General features: G+C 40.8%; 1 protein-coding gene across 1 annotated transcript; it reads right to left on the reverse strand.

Moving 5' to 3' along the window:
* Nucleotides 1-6,288: 6,288 nt before the first annotated feature.
* RMND1 (required for meiotic nuclear division 1 homolog) lies at nt 6,289-25,287 on the reverse strand. The gene is made up of 11 exons (XM_032183822.1): nt 24,782-25,287; nt 19,918-20,026; nt 16,946-17,021; nt 16,711-16,750; nt 13,124-13,224; nt 12,055-12,161; nt 9,879-9,943; nt 8,895-8,971; nt 7,599-7,719; nt 6,709-6,825; nt 6,289-6,459 (listed from the first exon to the last, which is right to left on the reverse strand). Exons 1-11 carry the CDS (start codon nt 25,274-25,276, stop codon nt 6,427-6,429), a joined length of 1,341 nt encoding a protein of 446 aa, XP_032039713.1. The 5' UTR covers nt 25,277-25,287; the 3' UTR covers nt 6,289-6,426.
* Between the last annotated feature and the right edge of the window lie 1,263 nt (nt 25,288-26,550).

The following is a 26,550-nucleotide window of genomic DNA, read 5'->3' on the forward strand; positions in this document are numbered from 1 at the left end:
CAAAAAGCACCAAACTTACTTTGCTTGGAGTAGAAAACCAGTGGTGTGTTTGCTGCTGTTGCAGTATTCAGAATAAAGAAACTGAACAGTGCTGTAGCCTCAGAGCCTCCTCGGATAGCTGTGCTGGAGACACGCTTTTAACAGCACTCATGGTTTGTTTGTGCTGAGGGCATGATATAAGTTGATGTAAAGGTATTTCACCAGCAGATTGAAAGGCTTTTAGTCTACTTGGCAGATTTTTTTTCCCCTTACCTTTCACTTGTGTTTCAGCTCTGCAAACTAAATACAAAGTAAAGAGAGTAGGTGGACGTTTGGACTTGTGTTGCTTAGTGGTGGCCAACTTGTCTCATTCTCGGGGAACATGGTGAGAGCGATACAGTTTTCAATTAAGTTTGAGAGGGCTACTTAAGAAAATCATGGTGTTTCTGGCAGGTACCTATCTGATGATTTTGCTTTTCGTCCTGTTTTTTCTCTTCTTTGTTGCCCTTGAGTCCTTCTGTGTCAGAATTCATGTGAGGTTCTCCTCTGTATTCTCTCTGAAACTGTAAAAAAACTAACTTAAGTGATTGTTTTTTATAAAAAACTCATAATTCAGCTTTAAAGCCTGTTGTTTGGACTGCAATACCTGAATCCAGCAATAATGCAATTCTTAATTTAAAAGTATCCTGTTGGATTCAGAGTCTGCTGGAATTGGTAGAAAGATTTCTGTGCTGAGTTTAATGCTGCCTAACCTTACATCTGCAGTGCTGGCTGGCACCTGAGACGTGTCATCTGTGTCACAGGGAGCCACGAGTGGTTCACCTGTTGCAACGGTTCACACCTGGCTTAAGATGTGAATCTAAAATTTTAAATCTAAAGCCCGTCTGACTTCTTAGTGTATTTTTCTTAACATACACTCAGTACAGCTGAAATTGTAATTTAAAATATATCTTTTTTCTCATTAAGTGGTATTATTGTGCTCTCAGTTTTTATATGCCAGCTTTTTTCCTCCAGTTTCTTGAGGTGCTTGTTCAGGATTTATTTCCTAATTTTATGAGTTTTTAAAAGGAATGTTCATGCTCTCGAGTACAGAGCAGTATTTGGAGCAGTGTCTTTAGTTGTGTTGCTGCTGCTGATAGGATCAGTCCCTGTGTCTTTGGTTTTGTTTTGATCTACACATAACCCAGATTAAAGGCAGGACTTCGGTAGGGGAACATTTTGCATCGTAAATGAGCACACTGCTGATGATTTAAGTGCTAATAGAACGATGAAGACATTTGCTAATCTGAGTAAAAATGCACTAGGGCAGTAGGAGGAACTAGAGCTAGGTGGCCCCAAGTCTGTCAGTGTGTCTCTTTGGTGGAGATCAGCTGAAGTTGGTTTGGGGGAGCAGATTTTTGTTGTTCTAGTCAAAACCTTAACAGCTCCGTTGACATCAGTCGGGTTCGAATTTAAGGTTTTCAGCACGTCTTCAAATTTTGTAGCGTTTTTGGAAAGCAGGAGAGTAGAGTCCCTATTCTGAATTTGCTCATTCCTTCCTGCAGTGCTCCTTACCCACTGCCCCAGGGCAGCTTCTGGGATCGCCAAAGCTGTCGGGGGCTTCCCATCAGTGCACGTCCTGGGCACTGTTTCCGCATGGGTACATCTGTAGTAAAATGCCAGTCTGTATCAACACTGTAAATCCATTTTATTAGCACAGCTGACGCTTCTGACGCTTTGGCTTCTGATTTATCTTGGTGACAAGGCTTGGTGGGAAGCGTGACAGCTGCGGTAGCTTCTTGCTGGATGAATAAATGTTGTTCATCTGATGGTCGCCTGTCTCTTTGTCCAGGGTTACCATCCCTGCTAGAATTTGTCTCACGCTCAGTCCAAACCTCACTTGTTGTCAAAGCAAGGAAGAGTGGTGCCCACGAAAAGCCCTCACGTTAGGGCTGTTCTGGTATCCTGATGTTGGTTACAAATGTGGAAACTTCGTGTTTTTACACCTAGTGAGCAAAGCTTTATCATCAGCTACTGAGTAGCTGCAATTTACAGCAGCAAAGCAAACAGAACACAAACCCCAAATCCTTTTGCTTGTAGAACATATGTCCTCAAAGGAAATGGTTTAACCATAGGTAGAAGAATTTGTTAGGAGTCCCATTTCCATCAGGAGTTGCTGGCGTAACCGAACTGACACAGCTTCTGCTGTGCAGATTAGCCCTTTTCCTACTGCCTTTGCCTTCGTCCCAGATGAGCCTGGTGCATCAGCCCTGCCTGCTTTTAACTGGGAAAGTTGAAGAGGGACTGTGCATTCCTGGCTGGAGTGACATTTCTAGTGTAGCACAACTGTAAAGCTACAGTAATGTGTACTTGCATGTTTTGTTCTCCCTGGGGGGGGGAAGATTGAAACTGCAACTGCACAGAGTCTATTTTTCAAGCCTATGCAGTTGAGGTTTCTGTCAAGAACAGTCGTGATACTAGCATTGACTCCAGTGCAGTTGGCAGAGTGTTAAAAAGTATTTGGGGGTGCAACAATAATCGGCAGCTACCATCGGTTGGCAACCCTGTTTCGCCTGTCTGGAACATGTATTTCTTGTGTGGAGCTTGAAGACTGACATACATAGCACCAGCTGGGAGAAAAGGTGATCCTGTCAACGTGGTGCCTTCGACAACTCAAAGTAGACTTAAGGGAAAAAAAAAGTCTTTTTGTTTTAAGTTTGTTTAGGTTTGCTTGAAAGAATCAGAAATGGGGGTGTGGGTTAGGTGGGGGGTGGGTTGTCCTTGTGCTGTGGCTGTGAGGATCGGGGTTTGCTTGCTCTGCTTTCTGGGTGTGTCTAGGTCTGTTCAGTTCTTGTTCTGTCCAGGCCTGTGGAGGACCCCAAACTGCTGGAATTACTTTGTTTTCTGAGATTCAGCCTCTGGGGTTTTATGTGTAGCAGAGAATATGTGTGTGATGCCAAGAAATGCGTCCCGGGTGGGCACTGGGGGGATCAGAAGTGAGCTACCTGGTGGAGTGTGTAGCTATGGCAAAATAATTGTCTAAGACTAGCACAGGTCTTTTCTCTACAACCAGCAGGAAGGCATTGCAGTCTCTTAAGATTATTTCCTCAGCTGGGGCTGTGTACTTTTCAAGGCCCTTCCTGTTCCCCTTAGCTAGGACACAGTTAAGCTTTCTCCCCCAACTCTCCACTGGATGAAAGTGTTTTGGGGTGTGGTTTTTGCTTTTTACATCCCTCTGTATTTTAGTGTGTTTGAGTAGCTCAAACTCTGTACTGTTGTCAGGCTGGTGCCATCACCTGCCTGCAGATGAGGATGAGACTCCCAGCAGAGGTGATCCGCTGCCCCGCTGGGGCCAGCAGGACCTCCCGCAGCGCTCATCTCTGGTCCCGAGGGCAGCTGAGAAAAGTAGGTTGGCACACATGGTACCTCGGTTCCTTTTTGCAGTTTCTAAATGGATCCAGGTGTGAAGGGTCTTAAATTGGAAAAAGGTTTGCCACAACCGTTATTACTGCCTAGGACACCTGTCTCCGTCTTTTGTGTCCCTGCTGGCTTTAGAAGGCAACTTTGTTACTTGGCTGTGAGTAAATAAACTCATTTATGTGGACACAGTATCTGGTTCTTTTTTACATTTTGAGCTTAACTTTTAGTGGTTCCTACCATTAAGGTAGGCTGGGGAAGGAAAGCAAATCTCACAGCATTTTATTATTTCCGTTTCAGGCAGATGCTTGAAGTTGGCAAGAAAGTCATACATAAGCTCTTCTGCGCTGGCTGGACTGAATGCAAGTTATCTTTGCAGAGATGCAGGGAGGTGTCATTTTATATGCTTTCATTTTTACATGTTATCACTTGCAGGGCTGATTTTCTGAGAAAACAGGGACTGACCCTGGCCAGCAGAGAGAGGTTCCCCTGCAAAAACTGGACTGGATGTCAGGACTCCTGACTGTTAGTGCTCGTAGCGGTTTTACAACCAGCTAGTCTCATGACAAGTTGTCCTTCATCTCATCTGGTGGAAAAAGCAGTTAGAAGCTGTCTGTGCAGTTGAGGTCTTCATAAATGATAGTCTAACGAGGTTCCATCTGAACCATTTTCTCGCCATTTGGTCTTAATTTGATTTATGTTAATTTATTAAAAAGATTACAATTTCAAGAGTTTTAGGTATAACAGGATTGTTCTCTGATTTTCCTCATATATACAACATTTCTATCACTTTGTCTTTCACCCTTGGACCCTCCCTGGCTAGAACAGACCCATTTTGGATTTGAATGAAGTAGTGCAGAAGGCTCTGCAGTTAAACTATGAGGGCGTGTGGTGGATGAGACAGATAAGGCAGATGCGTTCTCACAGTTACTGCAGGCTTTATTTGCTTCTGGAACTGGATTCTAATCTCGCCTGTGCCATAAACTCCCTGCTGATCAGGTCATGCTGTGAACTTGCACGGGGCCCCTATCGGCTGTCCAGCTTGAAGCAGAATGAAAAGTTGCTGGCGGGAGGAGTGTCCCGAGTCCTGCACATCAGGGGTTGCTCTGCTGTATGTTGTGCTCTCAGAGCTCGAGTTAGTTCTTGGTGCATTCAGCTGCCTGGCTTGGTCTCGGGTCTCTGCGTGTAACACAGCAAGGCTGTTCTGTCCGAGGCTGGATACTTCAATAAAACAACCCTCAGATTTGCAGCTGCCAGCAGGTAGGCTTTCAAAAAGGTGGCTACAAAGTTTAACGTGCAGATAGGGCTTAACCGAAGCAGCGCACCCAACAGCCGTTCCACCCAGTAAAGCAGGTCTGGGGCCGCACAGAACGAGGCATTTCACAGCTGCAGTCATCTGTGCAGACAGAAACTGATTTGGAGTTGCAGAAGTAACCAGGCTCCTGTTGTTTCAGTGTGTTTGGCTGGGTAACTCAGTCTGTGTGTTTGATAGGTGCATTTTGCCTGCAAATTTACACTTTAGCAATTTAATTGAAGTACCAAAATCATTTAAGTATGTGAGATGAATGGGAACTTATGTTTTCAGGCTTACTTATTGTATTCAAAGTGGGGGTGAGAAAGCCTGTTTTGATAAAGGAATGAAAAAATGTTTGCTAGAAGAATGGCAATTAAAATTTAACCTAATTCTCTTGCTGTAATTATGTAGAAAAACGTACCCAGCACCTCTTCACAGATCTAATGTAGTATTTCAGTGCTGAGGAACTGTTCTGCAGTTAATAGTAAACTTTGTCACCAAGCTGTTGTGCTGACTGGTTTGCTTCTGTGAATGGGGCTGACAGCTCAGACAGCCTCAGCAGTTCATAAAACTGTTTGCTGACCTCCAGGTTTTGCTTTTCTGAGGAGAAAAGGCTACTCCTCAAAGAGGAGCTGCTGCTTCTTACAATGTCTCCCCAAACCACTGGTAGCAATTTGTGGCAAGATGATGGGTTTATAGTCGGATGTTTTTTCTAGCTCTGCCCAATTCTATTCTCTTCCCCATGCACACGGCTGATGTATTCAAAAGAAGTCTAATACTAATACTCAGATTTTTCAGGTGATCAGAGAAATAGCATGTAAGCTCTTGCAAATGTAATCTCACTTCTAGCCTGAATCTAGCCATCACGGCTTGTTAATGATGTTTCATGGGCTTTTCATAATTCCTAGGTTATGTTACTGAGATGTATTTCAACTGACACTGAAGCAAGTCCAGTAGACTAACCTGATCTTGGAAAAGGTGACTACTAGTGGTTGCATAGTAGTTCCTGAAAATTCACGTAGAAAGTTGAATGCTGAAAAAACCCAGACCTCATTCTCACATGTACAAGTGGCAGTGTTCTGGAGACGGTAATCTAGAACACTCCAGGAAGACATTAAAAACCATTGAAACATTTACCTAGACTAAAATTAAGACCCTTTAACCTACGCTAATTCATTCTTTGTAATCTGTACTGTTATTAATCAGATAACAAAAGGGGGATAGCATAGTTACAGTGAAACTTTGTGAGCTTTAGTTTCTTGTTCTGCTACAGCTTCCTGTGACCTCAGATAAAGTCCAACTAGTTCCTAAACTTTATGTGCATGCAACTATACAAATACTTCGTAGTGACAGGGAAAGAATATAACATAATTAAAAAAAAAAAAAAAAGCCATCCCAACCTGCCAGATGTATTAAAGTCACGCCAGGTAGCTCAGTAAATTAATAAGGTCAGCACCGAAGTGATCCATCCTTCTGTCCCTGTTCGGTGAGGAGGAAAATGCTAGCTCCCTGCACCCAGCCTAACCCCTAGAATGTATCATTTGTATGTCAGCTTTACCCTAGCACATCCACAGATTAACACTTCTTTAACATCACTATTACAGGAGTTCTGAAGAATGTTCACAGATTTGTTTTTTATTTCAGCAGAATATGTACATATTTATCAAGAGGGACAATTCCACTATTTTCCAGAAGCATTTTCTTGGCCACATGGTCTTTATTGCTTTGTCAGTTTTTGTCCAGAGTTTCTTCTGTGGTCAGAAAACTACCCTTGCAAGTTCAAACAAAACCTGTGAAATAACAAACACATTATCAAATGATACATACTAATCTTTAAAACAAACAGCTTACACTTTAAACCAGATAATCTGGAAAATAACTATAGCTGCAACTCCAAAGTTACTTGCAAAGAACTAAAGAGTAATTCCATTGTACAGTACATTACACAAATAAGGTAATGGTGATTTTCAAGTTATAAAGTCTACAAATCGCACTTTTTACTGAATTCTTCAGTGTGACAGTGGGGAAAAGGAACCAACCTCTATGGTGATGAGTATTACTATCATCCACTCAAGGCGCAGAGCGTGTTTTTCATTCAGGTGATTTCTCATTAGGTCCGTCAACTCCATGCAGTGCTGAAGCTTTTCATTCATTACCTGAAACAGATCCCAAGCATGTGGCAAGGCTGGATTCCACAAATTGTATGACATAGCTAAAGAAACACAATCCTCAAAGAGGCTTACTGAATGTAACTGCAGAAAGGTGTTAATGCTTCTGCAAAAGAGCTAAAGGGGAAGTCTGTAAGGCAGCATGCACAAGCAAAGGGAGTTTTCATACAAACAACTTATTTCAATGGGTTTTAGATAGGCATCTCCAGGTATTAAGTAGCTACCAGGTGATTTCTAGTCATGAAAACGTGCAAGCGAGGATGACGCAGCTTATGGGAATGCCTCAAAGGTAACTAAGTCAATATTTAAGGTTGCTGTACCACTGGAAAAAGTTCATACACTTCTTACTCTGGTTGAGCAGCAAGCATTGCGCTGCCCTGCAGTGAGCTGACCTGGATCATCATGTCAGTAAGAAGACTGCTTCACATCTCTTTTTTTAAATCTGTTTTCTTGCACAAGTTTTAGAACAAGAATTAAAGCTCCTCCTTTCATAACTATTTAAAGCCTAATTGAGTGGCTTGGAAATAAGCAATTAATCAATCCATTCATTTAAGTCTAGATGGTTGAAACAAGGTCATTGACCTAAAGTAGGTAAAAGATTTGAGTGGGTTACAAACACACAGAAAAGGGAAGAGCGTATAGGATCCTACTGTGCTTTATTCACCTTCTACAGTTAAAACAGACACTCATGGCGCAGTCTGTAGCTCTGCTAAGCCAAAGACAACTGATTTGGGTATTCTTAAGAACAATAAGACACTTACCTTGACTCTGCGATTAATGTTGAGAAACTGGCAAGTTTTGTCATAAAGCTCTTCCAGTTTTTCTCTATCCCAGTAGAAGTCAGGTGTTATCAGCAGGTCGGAACTCAGATTTATGCGGTGTCTAAAAAGAATGGTTACTGCAGTATTTCAAAGTTCTTTGGGTGCATATAGGAGTAAATATTTACATAGTGGTTAGAAGAAAAATTATGGAAAGCTTTTCTTGCTAAATAAAATATGAAAACCTCTCCTTTCATAATAAAAATACTAACATAGTTATTGTTTAAAATTGGTAACATCTCCTGAAACTTTTCTGAGAACACTGTAATATGCATCGTTCTTTTCATTGTTTTTGCCTTGTGGCAACATTCCTTGACCTGAAGTTCAAGAAGGTGACAAGCTGAGGAGAGAGTCCTTCACTATGCTAGTACCTCACTGAAGCTGAAGTACGTGAATTAAAGTTACTTAGGCAGGTCTGTAACAGCTTGTTTCTATTTCAGAGCTCTGAAACGTGAATGACACCGCACACTGGGTATGTGAGCATAGCTCAGAATCAGGCTCCTGGCTGAGCATTATAAAGGCAAGGAGCTAAGATCTCCCACCCTCAGCCTACTGCTCACATAAATCTTTGGACTTTTAGACCATCACTGTGTGTTACAGAAGGGTCCTCCATGTAGGATGATAAAATACTGTTTAAGATAGGAAATGTTTTCTTCATTTACCTCTTTCTTCACTTTTTTTTTAATGCATACTATTGTGTATTCCTAATGGCCAAGATATGCTTGAGAAGGAAAAAAAAAAAACAACAAAAATTAAATCCTTGCAATGTACCAGTGGCTTCTGAGTGAATCTAGGGGAAGAACATAACTTGTAGAAGAGACCAAATCCCTGTAAAGCTTTAACTGTAGACCATAGTTAATGGCTCTACTTAACCCCCATGCTTCCTTCTGGTATCATTTTGCCTACTGTTATAATTGCAGGTTATGAAACGTGCACTGCTGTACCTAGAAAAGGAAAAGGACATGGAATTTGGCCATTTATAATATGCTGCCTGATGCCTGCCTATAGTTGAGACACCACAGTGAGAGTGGTGAGGCAGTGGGAAGCACAGTCCCCTGACCATGACAGCACAAACACTGCCTCAAGCCAGAAGGTGGCTGAGGGAATCCCACCCACAGGGTTTAGGCCAGACTGTGAACTACTCCAAAGCTTCAAGTGTATCCCAATCTTTGTACCATGCACAAGATGATTTTTAAGTTCCGTGTAATACAGTGTCTTTGGTGTAACAAAAAAAGTTACCTTAATGCAAAGAGTTCTCCAATTTTCTGCATGACATCTGCATGAGACAGTTTCACCTTTCTTCCTGATTTTAGTATCTGCAAAGTAACAAGTTTTTCACTGCTTGATCAAATAGCATGAACTGTAGGTTAAGAAGTCTCACTTTCTCATACAGCCTGAAGTAGGTATGAGCTAGAATCTGAATGCATATCATACTTGTTACAACACTTAAGTTTTGTTTGAATGGTGCCTTGCTTATCTAGCTTGATAAGGGTATCAATCACCATTCAACTGTTATTCTGGGTTTTCAGCAAGCCACCAAGTAGGGTGTCAGTGTCAATACAGGATCCTGGAATGTTTTCTATGAATGGTTTCCTGAACAAGAGATCATTTGTCCTCTCTTACTACTATTGCTATTTTTAAGTCATGACAGTGTTCTTTTACCTTGCTACTTATTTGTCCTTTCTTAGAGTTCTTCCTCACTTAAAGCAAATGATGTATTACCAATTATTTCTTTAATTAAAAATAAAGGAGGATTTGTCTTTTGAAGCCTATGAATCTAATTTTTAAATGCAACATGATATGGACTTTGTATTTTAATTAAGCCTCGTGGAAACACTAGTCTAAGTAACTCACTTGAACTCTTCATTACATTCAGGTTATAGCAGACTACTCTGAGGCCAAGCTGCCACACACAGTTTGGCCAGGTTTTTAAACGCTGCTTGTCCTGTTACGCATTAATGTCCCGCAGCAGCAGCTGACAGTGGCACAACATGGGAAACATTATTCCAATGCACGCTCCCACCCTCACCTCCCAGCCCTTTAAAAACTGCTTGTTTCTTGTCCCACCTCTTTGCAGGTTTTCTGAGCTTGTGTGTTAATGGCTTTGCCATCAAATGTATTAAGCACACAGTTGCTTTTGCCTATATCCTCAGCTATACCTGGACAGATCTTTTAACATAGCACAAGGAAAAGAGGAACGGAAAGGTACAAAGAAAACCTCACCTCAGGAATTGACTGGATTGACTCCACGAAATTGTCCAATAATGATTCCCAGATAGCCAGTTTTACTGTAACACAGAGGTGACAAAGCAGAATGCTGTGAGAGGTAGGTATATGCTTTCAAGTGATCTTAATTTACATCTACCAACACACTGCTTCAAGATGCTACAGATAGGTTTCTATCAACATGTAAGAGACCATTAGTATTTTATGATACATGTTCATACACCTACAGACAAATTCAGGTTTTGTATTGACACAGCTCTGCATGCTGAACCACCTCAAGCTCAGCTCTACTCTCCAACGGACTGGTTCAGATCCTAGAGAAGCTCTGGTTCAACTTAACAAGGTGTGTTTGAGTGCTGTGTGCTGCGTGTGAAGCCTTTGCAAACTGCATTCCAAGGAGGCATGCTGGAGATAATTAGCCTTGCAGGAATCAGGCTGGCTTCAGCTGGTGCCCCTTGAGTCTCCACTTTTTCTACACATTTCTACAGCGTCGTGCAGAACTTTAACTTCCTGTTTGTCCAGTACTTGATGCAGCATGCTCAAACCATGGAGAATTAGCTTGTATAGACAGACACACCATCACCTGTGTTTGTTGAAGCTAAATTTAAACTTAGGCAATCTTACATTTTGTTTTAGTGAATATATCATTCACTGAAAAGATAATTATCTTCAGTGGAAGTTGTTCAGCACACGCAATGCCAACACAAGTTCTACTCTGTCTCAGCTTGAGCCTTAAAGGATGATTTCTACAGGGAAATGATACAACTCAGGCTCTTTGTTCTTTTATCCTCAGATTCCCAGGCAAGAATGAAGTAATGACACATCAGTTTTAAAAAATTAACCCTGTTCACTCAGAAAAATTAAACAGATAAGGTTTATTTCTCAAAACAAACGCTTTTTGGTGGTAATTGTGCACATCATTTAGTCAGGACACACAGTAAACTCAATGCTGAGCATCTTTCATGGTCTTTTTTGAGTACAGAGGCCGAATCCAAGTCAGTGAGTTAAACGGCATTTAATTTAGCCCTTGAAAAGAGGCCAATAGGCATTTCAGCTATCTCTGATTATTTGACAGAGGTTGGTTTCTGCTGTGTTGTACATTTGACTTGGACTACACTTGCATCCTCTGTTATAATCACTGAACATTGCACTGTCTTCCTTTATGGTATACATGTCTAACACTACCATAAATTGGTACCAGTTATCTCCTGGGAATAAATCCCTTGCTCCGTTGTATGTGGCAGCACTCTTCCATGCAGTGGTTGTATGAATAGCAAAACTATAGAGAACTAGAGGCGTTTTTCCCCTCAGTGTTTCAATAGCTCTTTCTTCAACAGCCAAAAACCATTTAGCTATGCTGTGTGCCTCGATCAAGTGGTGGATCGCTTCAAAAACACACATTCTGGTTTTTGATATCTCTTCTGTTGAAAGGTGTTCCTCACATACTACATGAATTTTGTCATTCACCCTAAAAGCAGTAGAGGTAGTAGGATTTTCTTCCTTAAAGGTCTTTTTGAGGATAGCCTTATTGCTGCTGGCTTCTATTCCCACTTCCTACCTCACTCTAGGTCTGAAGCAGCAGAGAGATTTCCTCAAGCAGCAGCATCACTGCTGAGCCTGACTTCTTTCCAGTGCCTCCCGATGGAAGCACCACCTGTAGTACAGCCGTAGCTAATCAGCCTGGAAACCATTATCTGGGACTCCAGTCCACACACTTGATACTGGTATGCTTCCCACACCAAGAATCACTGCTTTACATTACTATCTGCTTTAGCTGGTATCTATTTTTTTATTTTTTTCTGGTAATGATTTCAGGATCAATTACCTAAGAGTACTGACAGCTTTCTAATTCCGGACTCTACATTTGTTGCTATCCTAGAATAATCTGAAAGATGGGCAACAGTATGCCCAGTGGAACATCTGTCTTTTGCAAAGTACGTTTCTTAATTTGCTTTGCTCATCCTTAAGAAGATTTACAGTGAGCTAAGTAATTCCAATTTACGGAAAACAAAGCAAAAGCTTTGAAAACTAATCCTCCCACTGAAGCACAATCTTTACACAGTTCACCAAACCAGACACTAAGTCTTCAACCTCTCACTGTCCAAATCCCATTTACAACGACATTTCACAGAATCCGTACCATAGGTGGATATTACAAACAGTATTAGCTTACCAGAAAGACAAAGGGCGTTTGAAAAGGCAAATTTCTGCAGAACAACTTCATCGATATCCAGCTCAGAATTTAACAAGATTTCTCCCTTATGAAGTTTTGACTGCCCTCTGTTAAAACAGGATTGAAGCATCTTCATTGACTAAGCCACCAGAAAAGGAACATTTAAAGAATAATCAACAATGCAGGTAAGGTTGGTTGTTTTATATAAATCATGATGTATCTATATGGCTATCACCCCCATCCTTGCATTTTACTCATGTTCAAACTGACAGTAACCAAAACAAATCACTGAAAATCAGTTCTTCAGTCTAAAACTATGTCAGGAATCACAAATGCCAGATCTGGATAGTACACAGTATTCAAAAGGTGGGGAAAAAAATAAAAGACCCCTTGAACTCTTACCAGGTTACCTTAAATAAGCTGAACTGATATGTAACAGCTTATGTTGTTACAGTGTCCTATTTAGGAGCAAAGTGTTTTTTTTTTGTGCTGTTAGAAAAATTACAGATAAATTACACAATCAGTTACATTGAAAAGTATTTCCATAGGGATACTTTGCTCCACAGGATGAAAAAAGCATTTAACAAGGCAAGACAGCTTGCCAGATTCATCCCGCCAATAGTATTCAAGTTGCACCTTTCCTAGGAAGCAAAGTATGTGCAGAATGCTTCTTTGTATATGAACCTACAGGGCACTGAAGAAAGCTTACCCAGAGAAGTTTTGTTCCTTCTTTAAAATCAGAGTTGGCTCAACAATGTGTATTTATTTTTCCTGTGAGGTACATGGGTTCTGTTTAGGATTGTTCTGTTGTTTGGCATGTTCAGTTGTGCAGACACAGACCTTCTTGATTTACAAAATTTAGTGGATAATCAAGTCCTAAAGGCCATTACTTGAAAGTTTAGCAGTTCAACAAAATTTGTGAATGTAGATGTACTGTTTTCTCCTTTCCCTATTTTTACTCATTTGAAATAAGAATTAAAAAGGTGTATTTCTACTAGTTACTTTTATGTGAATTTGTTGTAGATGTCTGTTGACTTTTAGATAAACACGAATGCCTGCAGATACTTACTCTCCTATTCTATAGTTCATCTCTTCATTCTCCCAATGGACTAGTGCAACTTCATATGGCTGAATTTCATGCTGTTCTAGCACTCGCATTATATTCTTCATCTAAGAAAAAGACAATTGCACACAGGAGCAGTTACTACTGTAGTATATTATCACTCTACAAAGAGCTAGCATGTAATGGGCTGATGAAAGCAACTTCCATGCTTATTAAAGTTATTTAAATAAAAATGAATAGGTGTGCTAGTAATTTTTTGTATTCAAATGAAGCAACTATTAGCAGCTTATTTCTGAAGCCACGTGGATGAATTTTGTGGCTGTGAACAACTGCAAAGAATCTATTAAGACTGAAGTATCATTTAATATCTACATTTATAAAATAAGGTAGGGATTAACCAGAGCAGCAGTAATGACAATGCAGAAATATTCAGTATTATAACAATGGGTTGTACAAAACTTCAGCACATGTCTGAGTGTGGGAATGAATCTTTAAGATACATACATCAGGTGGCTGCTGCTACCAAAATTACTAGTTTGCTAAAATTAGTTTTGTTTCAACTACCAGAGGTCAGGTCATGTTACAGAAGTCCTTTCCCTATAGAAATTAAAAAAAAAATAGTAATAGTTTCAGCTGCCTAGAGTCAGCCCTGTAAGCAGTTGAATGTGCAGCTCCACTTGGAGGAGTAATCTCATTGTCATTTTAGTCCCAAGCACACTAAAACCTGATGCAGGAATAACGAGCTCTTCTCTCTCACAAAGCATTTTCCTTTAACTCAGGATCTCCCATTCTTGTTCTTTTGTCTGCATTAAAGCCTCCTATCAGATAAATTGTTCTGCAATTAGAACAAATTCTGAACTGAAAAAACCCTCATCTAGAGCATGCACATACAGGTATCTAAAAAGCATCTAACTGCACAACAGCTACTAACACAATATACTTTTGGTACCTAAATTCTTTAAAGAGGTAAAGTTTCTACTTCGTGATGCTTAAAACAATCTCTTCAAAACACTGTACAATAGTTAATCTTTCAGCGTGTACTGTATGTCAATAAATTGTCCCCAAAGCACTTCCTCCAGGTTAAGTACTTTAAAAATCTGTTGGATCACTTGCAAGAAACATTTTTCTTTGCAGACCTTGTTTTCTTCATTACTTTCAAGAATTTCAGTGATCCTATCTAAGACATGACAACATTTTTCACTGAAAAACATACAAAAATACCCTTACATATGCAACTGCTTGTTTCGTACCCCTGAATGTAATACTAGCATGTCTAATGCCTGCTGTATATTCCCAATATTGTGGTAAGCAAAGGTATGAAAAAATACACATTTTTTTTCCTCCAGTGAGGAAGTGTATGCTGTTAGGCCAGTCAGCTTAGATACACTGCTTCGAGGCACAATTCAGCAATGCAAATCCTGCTAAAACAATGCCAGAGCTAAGAGCCAACCTGTAACATAGCATGCCAGATTTCAAGAGTGCACTCACTTGGGTCCAGGCAGCCTAGCTGGCATTGTGGAGCCTAGTATCAATATAGGAATAGTTATGCTGTTAATACATTATTACTCTTCCAGAACTACAACCAGCTCAGGCTTCCCAGCACCAGCACAGAGTAAGATTTAACAAAGCTTTACAGACCATAACCGATTCTGCAGAATTGATGTGTCTTGTATTACGCATATTTCCAAAGTTCTTCCATTGCTCTGAATAATAGGAAATTATGTTTCAGTGGCAGCTTTCTTTTAAAGAAATACATTAGTTTCCATTGACTGATGTGAGTTTATTCTAGGCCCAGCCTTATTTTACAGAAGGGACCACTTGTGATACAGTACATTTAATGAGATGTTCTGGATTCACTAAATGCAAGCCCTTCCTATTTGAGACAATTGCTTCACAGTTTCCTTTTAACGACATACATGAACTCCACCTAGTTTGGCTTTTTGCCCTTACTACTTTTGGTGGAGAAGCTAGTGCACAGCCTTGCTGCTCAGGTACTTGAGAAAAGTATTTTACGCTTTTAAGTCCTATTTATGATCAGCCTGTAGCTATAAATTGTTCTGTTAAGCGGCCATTTGTTTAAAATAGTTTTTCCTCCCACAACAATCATTCTGGAGTACTTTTAAAGAGCAGTTTTTTCCATTCACATTGTCTCTACACACTTTTTTACTGAATTACTTTCAGTTTCATTTCTACAGACCAGGTCTTTGTATTGTTGTGGTTCATTAACATTTATGCATAAAACATACCTCCTTGTTTAAGCAAGTTGTTTGGAGTTAAAACTTTGACAATGAGTTCAAAAAGCAGAAAAATGCAGTTTTCCTCCTGTATAAATAAGGCCAACAAAGGACCAACTGAAGTTACTTCTACTGACATAAAGATTGTGGTATCAAGTTTTCAAAGTTACTTAAGCATGTAAAAATGTACAAGAAAATGAGATTTTTCAGAGTACCCCTGAGGGCAGAGGTGCCCAATTCTATCAACAGGAGTTAGTCAGCTAGTCTTCAGAAATGCCAGTGACCCAGTAGCACAGTTACAGCCACTGCATCCCAAATGGGCTACAGGCAAGGTTTGAAGGGAAAGCTAGTATCTGTTTGTAGGCCTGCTGATGTACTGAAACTCCCCAAAACAGACAGGAAATTGGGCACATTTCAGGTCTGAAATGGAAAAAGCAAACTTGAATCCAGAAGTTGTTCACATCTGGAAACAACGGCTCTGTATTTTCATTTACCTTAATTAAAATCCTTCTATGAATGTCTGTGCATCTCCCTGCCATGTTCAGTATATGCCAACTACTTTCACAGACCCTGCCTACAGATAAGATCAATGCCTTTTCTTTATGTACCTAGTACTCAGCTTTATTTAACCACAGCAAACAAAATGCATAGCTACAACATATTTTAAAAGTGACTATAAATATATTCATAAAAATAAATATGTCTGTAGCATCCCCCTCCTGGTCAGCGAAGAGCACTGATTTATCCCAAGGGATATGTATGTTATTTTGGTATCTATGTATTTTAACAATTATTACCATCCTATAAAAACTTTCCTTAAGGAATATTGCTGTTAGAAACACCCACAAAAAAAAAAAACAAACAAAAAACATTTACAAATTTGGCATGTTTCAAGTTAACCAAATGTAAGCTTTGGATAGTAAGTTTTGCAGTTTTAAGATCGGACTTAAATGTCACTAGAACGATCCTTTTCTGCTGATTTATTTCCTGTTACATTAACTCCTGTTAAACAACCATTCATGCGTTGATTTTTCTGATCTACTTCTCCAGTACATAAAACTGCAAGAATTTTTTGTCAGTCTCACAAGATTAAAGTTTCAGATTTTTGGCCTTAAGTAGAAAATTTCATCCCCTTTGTATGTTATACATCTGTTCGCTTATTTTGTGCAGAAAGACGGGTTTCAAAGGTAATACAGCAGCAAGCCACACACTTGAGGGCAGCTGCACTCCTTAGGAGAAGAATCAGTCCTCCTCCTTTCTGGAGAGATGCAAACTCTCAAAACGAAAGCATGCTGGGCTTTGTGGGACTAACAAGATATCTCACTATGAAGCTTTAGCAAACAGTTGTGCTTTACTTACACTTTTCTCTTCCACATTCCAAAACACAACAGCCCCTTCCCTGTGAATTCAAGGAAAAAACTGAGGTGTAATTGCACTGTTTTAAGTATATGATCAATTTTGTATGATCAAGTGTATTATCATTTTTTTTGATTCATTCTGATTGAGCTACATGCAATGATCTAGCAAGCTGCACTTTCACAGGATTGCTATTAATAAAATGTTTAAAAGGTAAAAGGTGTAGTGTTTAACTTACCTGAAGAAAAAAATCATGCCAGCATCATCATCTTTTGCAGATTTCTCAGTACCAATCACCAAAACATTTGCAGCATCTAGTTTAAAACAAATAAGCAAAATAAAAGTTCAAAATGAAGAATTAATTACACTTCTAATCATGACAGCTATAAGCATATGATTCCAGCTCAACAGTTACATGCTAACACTTTCAGAGTCAGTCCCATGTTTTATTTTTCTGATTAAAGTGTGATAATATAAAACAATGCAGCTTCTCTAAAGTGCCACATGCTATACAGACTCAGCTGCTATGTTAAACTTTGCTATAAGCTGGAGTTAATGAAATATAACAGCTTTAAAGAACTTAGACAAAACCAATGCAGGGCATATTAAAATAACCAGGAACAAAATACAGAAGGCAAAAGTGGACATGAACACAAGTGGACTACAGAAGTTGGCCCACAGTTGCAGACTAACGACCACTCAAGTTCTGCTTGCCCAGAAGACCAAAATCTCTCTTTTCTATACAACAAGGGGCTAATTTTGCTGACTTTGCTTTGATAGTCAGAAACCTGAAAGAGCATACCCTCAAGGCAGCAGAGGGAACATCCGTATTTCCCTTTGGATCAGAAGCATGCTTTTGAAATAAATCCTCCAGTCTCCCCTTCTTTCACCACGCTTCGCAGAAGTGTCAGGGTGCACAAACTGGATTTCTTTTGCATGAAATTAAACTGGAAGATGAGCTCCAGCACTGCACTTAAGGTACTCCAGCCATGCTAACAGGCTGTCATTACAGAGGACCAGACTCTTACACCAGCCGGTGCAAGCAGAAGGCCCCCCAAATGTACTCAGTGTGGGTGCTGGGTGCTCAAAACAATTCCACTCCCCCACCCTTCCCCTGTAGCTGCTCCCCTGTACTGCTCTGCCAGCGCAGGCATAGCTTTAGAAGCCCTGCTGTGGTTATGCCAAGGAAAGTTCACTTTCCAGCGTGACTCATTTTACCATTGGTAGCCAGACCAGCAAAACCTCCCACCTCTATTGTGAGCTGAGACTCTGCAAAGACAAATTTGCAAGGCCTAACACCTAAGCGTTAAAAAGCTCAACCCCTTTGCATAAATATCACAAAGCAATCACCAATGCACCAATTTAGGTCTGGGTATGAACTCCTTCATTTGCTTTACTGCTGAAGTCAGAGAGGCCAGGCAGCCTAAGCAGGCAGGAAGAGATGACTGAATACTGGCCATACTTTTGCTAACACACAACTCAAGACCATGCAGTTAGTTGGTCTGTATGAACTCTTCAAAGATCTCTCTTTCACTTGCTATTCCAATTCAGAAACATATGACTCGATGAATCACTGGAGCGAGCTTTGGGTGTGAAGTGGGAGTTCACCACAGAAGAAACATTTGTCTGCATTTTCCTCATTTGCCTTTTCAAATATCACTCTTACTTTATCAATCCCCTCCAGCTAGAACATGTACAGTGAATGTGAATTTGGTCCCTTAAAAATAGTGCTACAGTGTCAGACTAAAATGTTTTTAAAGGGGTCAAAAAAAAAATAAAAATAGGGAGAACGCTACAAAGCAACAAATCCACACAAAGTTTTCTAATTTAGGTTTCTATGTGCCAGTACTTCTCAAGTTTCCAAGATGTAACATTCAGCTTGGTGACTTAGCACTGCTACATACACGTGTCAACCACCACAAAACGTCACATCTGCTGGCACAATCAAACATCCTTTCCTTACTTCCTCCAAACTTCTGGCAGAGTGTCTATTGTAAGGAGTCAAAAACACACCAGGAATAAATGAAAGAACTGGCAAAGCTCACACTTTCAAGGTAAAGTACCAGCAACAGCACCATTTGCGTTACAGTAACTCAGTCGTGCTGAGGATTGTACAAAGTTTCTATTCTGAAGCAGTGAAACCAGTGTTGCTTTAACACAAAGGAACTAACTACAAAGGAAAATGATGCCTGTATTATATAGCACCTTCTCTTTCCACATTCACCTTTCTGAGAAATACAGCCATTACTAAATCTTGCATTTAAAAAGATCCACTGGATTATTATCACAGCTGGTTTACTGGGTGTTTGAGAGTCAGCCAGGTATTTGATAACCTCTACTGAAATGCACATAAACAATATTTGTCATTCCTCTTAGCTTTATATAATCTGTTCATTCACAAAAAATAAATAAATCTACTGCCAACATATGAAAATCGCAGCTGTTCTGGGGCATCGGGTTCGTTAAGCTATAAAAAGCTCCATTTGTTTTTCTCCTGGAGCATCCTGCAGCTATTTCCACGCCATACTTTCCCAACTCTTCAGAGATACTTCGAACAGAACCAGAACCAATTACTTTGCTGCAGGGACTCATCCAGCTAGAGTATGCTTGGCCAGTATGAAGTATCAACTGCGTTCTCTTTACCAGAATTAAATTGGTATGTGCATCTCTTTTACATTGCACTTAGTCAGCAAGACTCGCTCTTGCGTGCCTCCAACCGTCAGTGATTTACATTAATAGAAGTTTGGGTATGGAAAGAAGGTGCAACACTTCCAATTACAATGTTGCTTGGCAGACGAAGCACCATGGCATCACGTACTGAAACACTGATTAAAATAAACTTTCAGAAAATTTTCAGTTGGCAGATTTCTTGAAAAGCCATATTTTTAGTATTAAAAATTTTCAAAAATATTTTTCTTGAATGCATTTCTAGGACTAAGTTTTCAATAATTTAGTGTAACAGTAATTTGAGGAAAAAATCATCATATGGTAATAGCAAGAGCTGGTTATACTGCTATTCTGGAAGGCTTATTTATTTATTTTTAAAGTAAATGGAACTTTTAGATAGAGCTACCTGTATATTACAAGTACCAAGATGTATTCCAGGTTATTAACACAATAAGAATATGTGAAGTTGTAAAAATTATTTACCTCACCCGTATTTCATTTAACGAGATATAATATTGTTTTTAAGATGTTTTAAAAATCTACCTCTAGGCAAACTTGTTATTTCAACATATCCATGTGAAGTCAGGTCATGACACAGATTACCAAGATGATACTCATCTGCTGTTGCAAAGGCTGTGCACTGCATCAGATTCTGTGCCAAAGGAACAAAGATTTGAGTTAGGGAAAGGCTGAAGCAAGATGTTCATAAGACACGTTCACGTTTGCCTCAAATTAATCACGAGAGTGACACTTTTCATTTATTCATTCTTTTCTACTAATCAGCATTGCTACGCTGTCTGCTTCGTGTACAACTACTAATGAGGTTACTCCCTGCTAAGTGGGGAAGAAAACCTAGCCAAAGTTCACAGAGAGACCAAACCACGTAATGTGAGTCAGTCACACCAAAAACCTGTGTGACAGAGCCACGAACTGAGCCCTTCTGCCCTGAATGCCAGAGAAATGCTCTAACAGGAGAGCTGCAGTTGCTCTCGCATCCTAAACCCTATGATATACATGGTCGACCATCAAAACCAAAAGCAAGACACCCTCAACAGCAGCTTAAAGACCTGCGAAGACACTTGGAGCTGAAACACCCCTGCCTGCCTAGGAAGCACCACAAGCTCCCAGAGCAGCAGTCTGGTCCCATCCTGCCCAGGATGGAGCTGGCTGTGCAGGCAGCTCTGGGGACAGCACAGAGCCACAGGTCAGGGCCAGCTGCGGATGCTGCAGATCAGCAACCCCTCTCTGAGGGGAATCCTGTGCTAACAACACGGCCTCGGCTGAAACCACGGCCGAGCTGAATGCAACAGCCAGTTTGTCTCAGGATCCCACAGCCTAAAAGAAATAAAATGCTGTAGTGGAACAAATAACTGGCACACTGCAAGAACGTGAGGAAAAGGGATGCTGACTTGCAGCAGGACTGACTCATGCATGGCAAAGGCATCAGAAAGTCATCTGTGTAAAAGCTTTCCTGATTAATCCGACAGGTCACCATAAACCGACCTACGAACTCTACTCCTCATTTTAAGGGGATTTCTTCGTTCTGATACCCTGTATTTCCCATGATAATATTCTTCAGTACACTGCAATGGAAGATATCCAGACAGCAATGCTTCTCACTGCGGGTCCGCCACTTTCCAGCTTTTTGTAACTAATACAAAGGGGGATGTAACTAACAACAAACCAACAAAAGAGCTGTTCCCATCTGCAAGCATTTATACCCACAATACACTTCAAATCTGAATGACTTTCTCGCTGCACTCATACACTAAACTGCAACACCTGAGGAGGTGTTTTGCCCCTGAAGGGGGCCCACCACCACTGATTGGGAGCAAGGCCATGCACTTAACTTCATTTTCTTTTTTCACGTTAACTTTCTGTTATAATTTCTACAGTTTGGTTTACATGTCATCTTAGTTCAGTGACCACTAACAGAAAATACACTTTAAAACTAATTCAGTATTCAGACAGCAATTTTGTAGACGTATTTCCATGACTAGGCTGAGTCAACAGTTGAACAGAAATGTATTTTCAGTTTCCTTGCTGCAGTACTTTTGAAAAGTTACATTATTACCATATCATCTATAAAAAAAAGCAACCAACATTCTCAGTATCTACTCAGGAAATATACTGTAATCTAGCTAGTAATAATCTGAAAGTCTTTATCCTGCTCTATACTTTTCCGCAGTTAATTTTGTTATTGTTCATTTCAAGGCAGATGCACTAGAGGACACACTATATCTACTGCTGTGATTTTAGTTTCCAGGCAAAGACTGTAGTTAGCATCAGAAGCTGGCTGCCAAGACTAGGTGCCTGAATCAGCAGTTTGAATATGCAGTATGTTTTTTTTTTTTTTTTTTTTTTTAAAAAAAGTAACAGTGCACTGTTTCCCGTTTACTAAACTCTTGTTTGGTGGGGAACATTTGGACTGGTTATAGAGTTTAAGGTACCTAAAATTTGTGCATCCACAGACACTCTAGAAATCTACTCTCCCATGATAGTTGATGGAGATGGAACAGAGATGTCTGTAAGCTAACGAGTGATTCAGCTAATCCTAACATTCAGGTGTTGACTTGTTACCCGTAGGTTGTGGCTGGCGAGCTAGGCCGGTAAACCTTCATCCCGTGCAGCCTGTTACACCCTCACCTACACGCTTGCCTGAACAGAATGGAAAGTCTGTCCTGCTGACACCAACTCCAGCCACTTGCCACCCCCTGCTTCCTGGCTGTGCCTGGGGATTCACTCAGGTTCAACTCAGAGCCCCACAGCAACTATCACATTAGCCATCCTAACTACTTCAGCACCTCGTTCTCCATATCATCATGCCCCCAACAACTGCACAGGAACCATCATTCTCTGGTTAATCCATCCATCTCTTTCATTTTAAGCATACAGAAATTTTGAACAAAGAAAACCTGCAAGATGAACTTAACCCTCATGCCACCACAGGAATCAGTCTTTGCCTCCAGGACACCAGCAACCACATCTTTACTTGAGTTTCAAGCTTTTTCTAGAGTATATATGGCCATAGCATTAAAAATCAGCTCAAAGGCTTCTCATGCCTTCAGACCTTACAGTATCAGTAACTAACCCGAGTCGTGGCACTAGCCACCGAGGGACTGACTAAACCAGTTACCACTTTAAAGCAACTCTTCCACCTACCCTGAAGAACTGGTCTCCGACCATTTATCACTACTGGTGCTTGGCATTCCAGCTGCAGGCAGCACATGAAGGAGTGCAGGCAAGGGGTGGGAAGGAGCTTATTCACAGACAATTCGGCAAAAGGAAGGTGTTATTGGCCCTTCCCAACAGAAGCCAGAGATCCTCAGGGTTCATCTAACTGAAAACCTTCAGAGTGGGTCTAGAGCTGCTGTCTCCAGAGGCAGACTATGAAGGAAGGGACACAGCAGCCAGCTCTCAGGCAACTGCAGTGGAAATAGGGCCTGTGTTACTGGAGGGTTCTTGGTTCCCCCACCACATGTAGAGGAAGACAGGATCAGCTTTTTTGTGACAAAGGATTTAGAGAATAATGATGGCATGTTGAAAAAAAACACAGGGCCTCTCTGTTTGCTGTACTTGTATTAGTCATAGTACATAAAACGGTCGCATCTTTAAGTTAACTCTTTATACTAAGTACCTATAAGGAAGTACAAAAACAGGTTAAAAAAAAAAAATGCTTGTTCCAAAGTACTATCAGCCTGTGCACAGTCAGGGTGACAGCATGTCAAGTACCTCTGAAAATGGAGCTGTGTATTTGCCAAAACCACAAAGGGTTTATTCAAAAATAGAAAATGCTTTGTTAGGCCCGAGTTTATGCGATTTCTGTAATGAAATAATAATGATCTTTCTTATCAGGCAGAATTTTCTCCATCTCTTCACAGTGGAAAAAAGTAAAAATAGCAGTAAAAATAGCAGTGCATATTACTTCTACACATGTAAATGAAAATGTCAAACAAAAACTGTTAGCATTTCATACTGCCATTCAGAAACCTCAAAAATCTAATTAAGAAATGTCACTTCAATCCACCCCACAAAAAAGGAAGTAACCTCTACATATAATGTCATAGTACAAATAACAAGCTTAAAACAGCATGTGGTGATTTAGGACTAAAATTCTTCATTTTCTGTTTTCAGAGTAATAGGAAAACTCAAGTGGGAACTAAATTTTCTACAATGGAGCCTCGGTATCACATTAAATCTTACTCCTGATAATCATACAAAACATTAAATGGAGTTTGCATGAGTAGAAGGCAAGCATTAAGACCTCGGTGCTCACATTCAGCAGATATGCAATAGGCAGATTTTGCAATGCAGAAGCTGCTTCTGAAATCACAGTGCTGGTCCCAGTCTCGTCTATAGCACTATTTTGTTAACAATACCCTGGAACTCTGCTGTTATGGTAGCTCGAGGAGAACAGTAACATTTCTGACACCAGGATTTTTTCCTTGTAGATGTTATATTTAAGTACACTCAGTCTGCTTTGGCTAGTGGTAAAGGCTTTCAAAGACCTGTCTTAAGGATTAAGAGCTACAAGCATGCGCTGTTCCACTTACTTATCCTATAGATCTGAGTTTATCCCAAATGTTTTGTTGATGAAGTTACTCTGTAGTTCTAGTAGTCTGGTGATCCAGGTGCTATTTCTACACTTGGAATAATCTTCCTCAAGTAACGCAGGCTATGTCTGCACCTCAGTTCTGCCACTGACAGAACAGAAATGATCTTCTCTGAAATACTGTGAGGCTTCACATACTAAGTGTTATGATCTCCATCCAGATACTCCTAGAAGAACTTATTTTTATCACTAAGAATAAAATTGAAATAATTTTGCTGTAGTATTAAAGCTATTTCACTATAGTTTGAAATACTGTGACTGCTTATAAAAAAAAAAAGCAGCAATACTTGAGAATACAGCCTAAATCAAAAGCTTCTGAAATCTAATCTGAATATTTATAAGCTCTTTATTATCTACTTCCATCTTGATTTCTATTAGACATAGAACAAAGCCTTAGAACTGGACAGAATTGGGCAAGCAGGATGCCCAGGGAAAGTTGAGTTACTCCAAAAGCTGGATTTTTCTCCTAAATATTGAACTAGCTTAAAACATTTTTAAGGGTTTAATGTCTTTCCATTTTAATAACCAACTCTCTTCCTTCCACTTTCGTCCCATATTGCTAGTACGTCTCTATTTTGTCTTCAAAATACCAGACACAATAGTTTCTATCAAGTTTGTTCCTGTTTGTAGAGTTCTGACCTCTCTATGTGGCCAGAGTCAGGTAAACAACGAAATCTTCTTCACCAAATAAATATGTTAATTGCATTAAAATTTTAATCTAAACCCAAATGTGAACGTAAATGAAGCTGAGGAAGTTCCCTTAATATTATATAGAATGCAAATTGTATTCTTTACCTCCATGTCTGATGGTAGTGGCTGGTTAGCTCTGGATGGCTGCTTGGTCCTCGGTGCCTTTGGTGGCCTCTTAACTGCCTGGTTACTCTGTTTTGGAATAATTTTAGAAGCTGCTACAATCGAGTGAAATCTTGGTGACATGTTCCAAAGCCTTTTAATATGCTCCGTATTGAGCTTGTAGTTTCCCATTGCTGCCATACCAAAATGTTTCCAGGGTGGACAAAACATCTCCCTGCTCTGATAATGAACATTTTTTCCCAAAGCTGATACATTTCCTTGGATCAATTGCCAATTCTTCACTTGCACACATCGACTTGTCAAAGAAGAAGAAGCAGTTTTCAGAGCAAACAAATTCCCAATCTTCCTTGCTGTCCTGTCAAGTTCATTATGCAGCTTTGGTAGTGGAGGTCCAGTTCTATTAAAGGTTTGGTGTCGGCATATGGTTGTTAAAGAGTGGAAAGATCCAGCCTGAAGGCGCAGAAGTTTCAGTCTCATTGCTTCCCTCAGAACTGCATTCAAAAGAAAGAAACAAAATCCTCTATCAACCCTTTGGAAAGAAATATTATTATTTGTCCCTTAGCTAAAAGGTGACCCATACTCCTTTTGAATGCATTAGTACTCCTACACACAAACAGTGATGGCTCTAAAAAGCTTTTTCTCAATGCTATGGACATACTCTAATTAAGATTAAAGCATGTTAATGAACTGTGTGCTTGCAATACACAGTAGTAGCGTTGGTTGCTATGTCAGTATGTAACCAGGTATCCTTTCCCCTCTGTTGTTCGCGCTGTGTAGTGGTCTGTGCTCTCAGCAACTCCACTGAAAAAACGACTCATGGGCAAGCACTCACCTTAAGGGGAAGAAATCACCTCGCAGGGGAGACTGCGAGCACCATTATTTTAACACAGCAGAAACAACAATTAGATTGCTGTGCGTTCGTGTGGCAATGTCACCTACAGAACACGCATACTGACCCACAGCAGCTGCCACGACTACGCTGCTGACAGCCCAGCACGGATCCAGCTCCGCTCGCCTGTCACGACTGACGCGAGAGGCCCCTAAACCAGGCTGCGGCCTCGATCCCGCCGTTACACAACGGAGCAGCACGGGCTGCCTGCGGATCCACCTGCGCTGACGGAAACACGCACTGTTAGGCTGTCAATCCAGCACAAAATCTAGCTCCTGAGTGTATTTGTGCTGCGCTGTGGGTGTTGATTAAATGATCTCTGCGAGCGTCCGCAGGCTGGGCTCCTCCAGGGGCGGGTTGCGCTTGCTGAGGGCTCGCAGCGCCGCGTCCCTGCCCTCCCCTGCTTCTGTCAGCCAGGAGCGTTCCCCTGGCGACAGAGAATCCATTTTCAGGAAGATAGTAGCATAAAGAAAACCCGTGGAGCTCCATGATTTAAAAAAAAATGGGTCTGTTTAGGGATATTTTTCCAAACCCAGCGTAAACGGCCGCTAACAGCACCGATACTGCGTGACGGCCGAAACGCCCATTCTTTTGTCAGGAGAAGCTCCACAAAAAGGGTCACGGTGCTCCTCCGGGGTGCCACAGGACGGGTAATTGACACTAGGCATTGATGTGATTTAGGCATTTAGGATTTATGTGCTTGCTGCTCGGCACGTTACGGGGCCCACGAGGCGGTTACGCGCACGCTGCCCGTGACCAGCGGGGCGCTGAGGCCCCAGCGGGCCGCGCCGCCATCACCCGGCCCGGCGGCAGCGCCTCGCTGAGGCACGGCGGAGCCGCGCTCCCATTGGCTGCCCGCCGC

The sequence above is a fragment of the Aythya fuligula genome, chromosome 3 (genome assembly GCF_009819795.1).
Source record: "Aythya fuligula isolate bAytFul2 chromosome 3, bAytFul2.pri, whole genome shotgun sequence".
Taxonomy (NCBI): Eukaryota; Metazoa; Chordata; class Aves; order Anseriformes; family Anatidae; genus Aythya; species Aythya fuligula.

Bases quoted from the DNA above. Each gene is read 5' to 3' on its own strand.
- RMND1 (XM_032183822.1), bottom strand. From the start codon at position 25,276: ATGAGACTGAAACTTCTGCGCCTTCAGGCTGGATCTTTCCACTCTTTA. The intron at 9,944-12,054 runs GTAAGCTAATAC...TCTGTGTTACAG, and splicing joins AAACGCCCTTTGTCTTTCTG to TAAAACTGGCTATCTGGGAA. The intron at 6,460-6,708 runs GTTGGTTCCTTT...GTTATTTCACAG, and splicing joins TAATACTCATCACCATAGAG to GTTTTGTTTGAACTTGCAAG.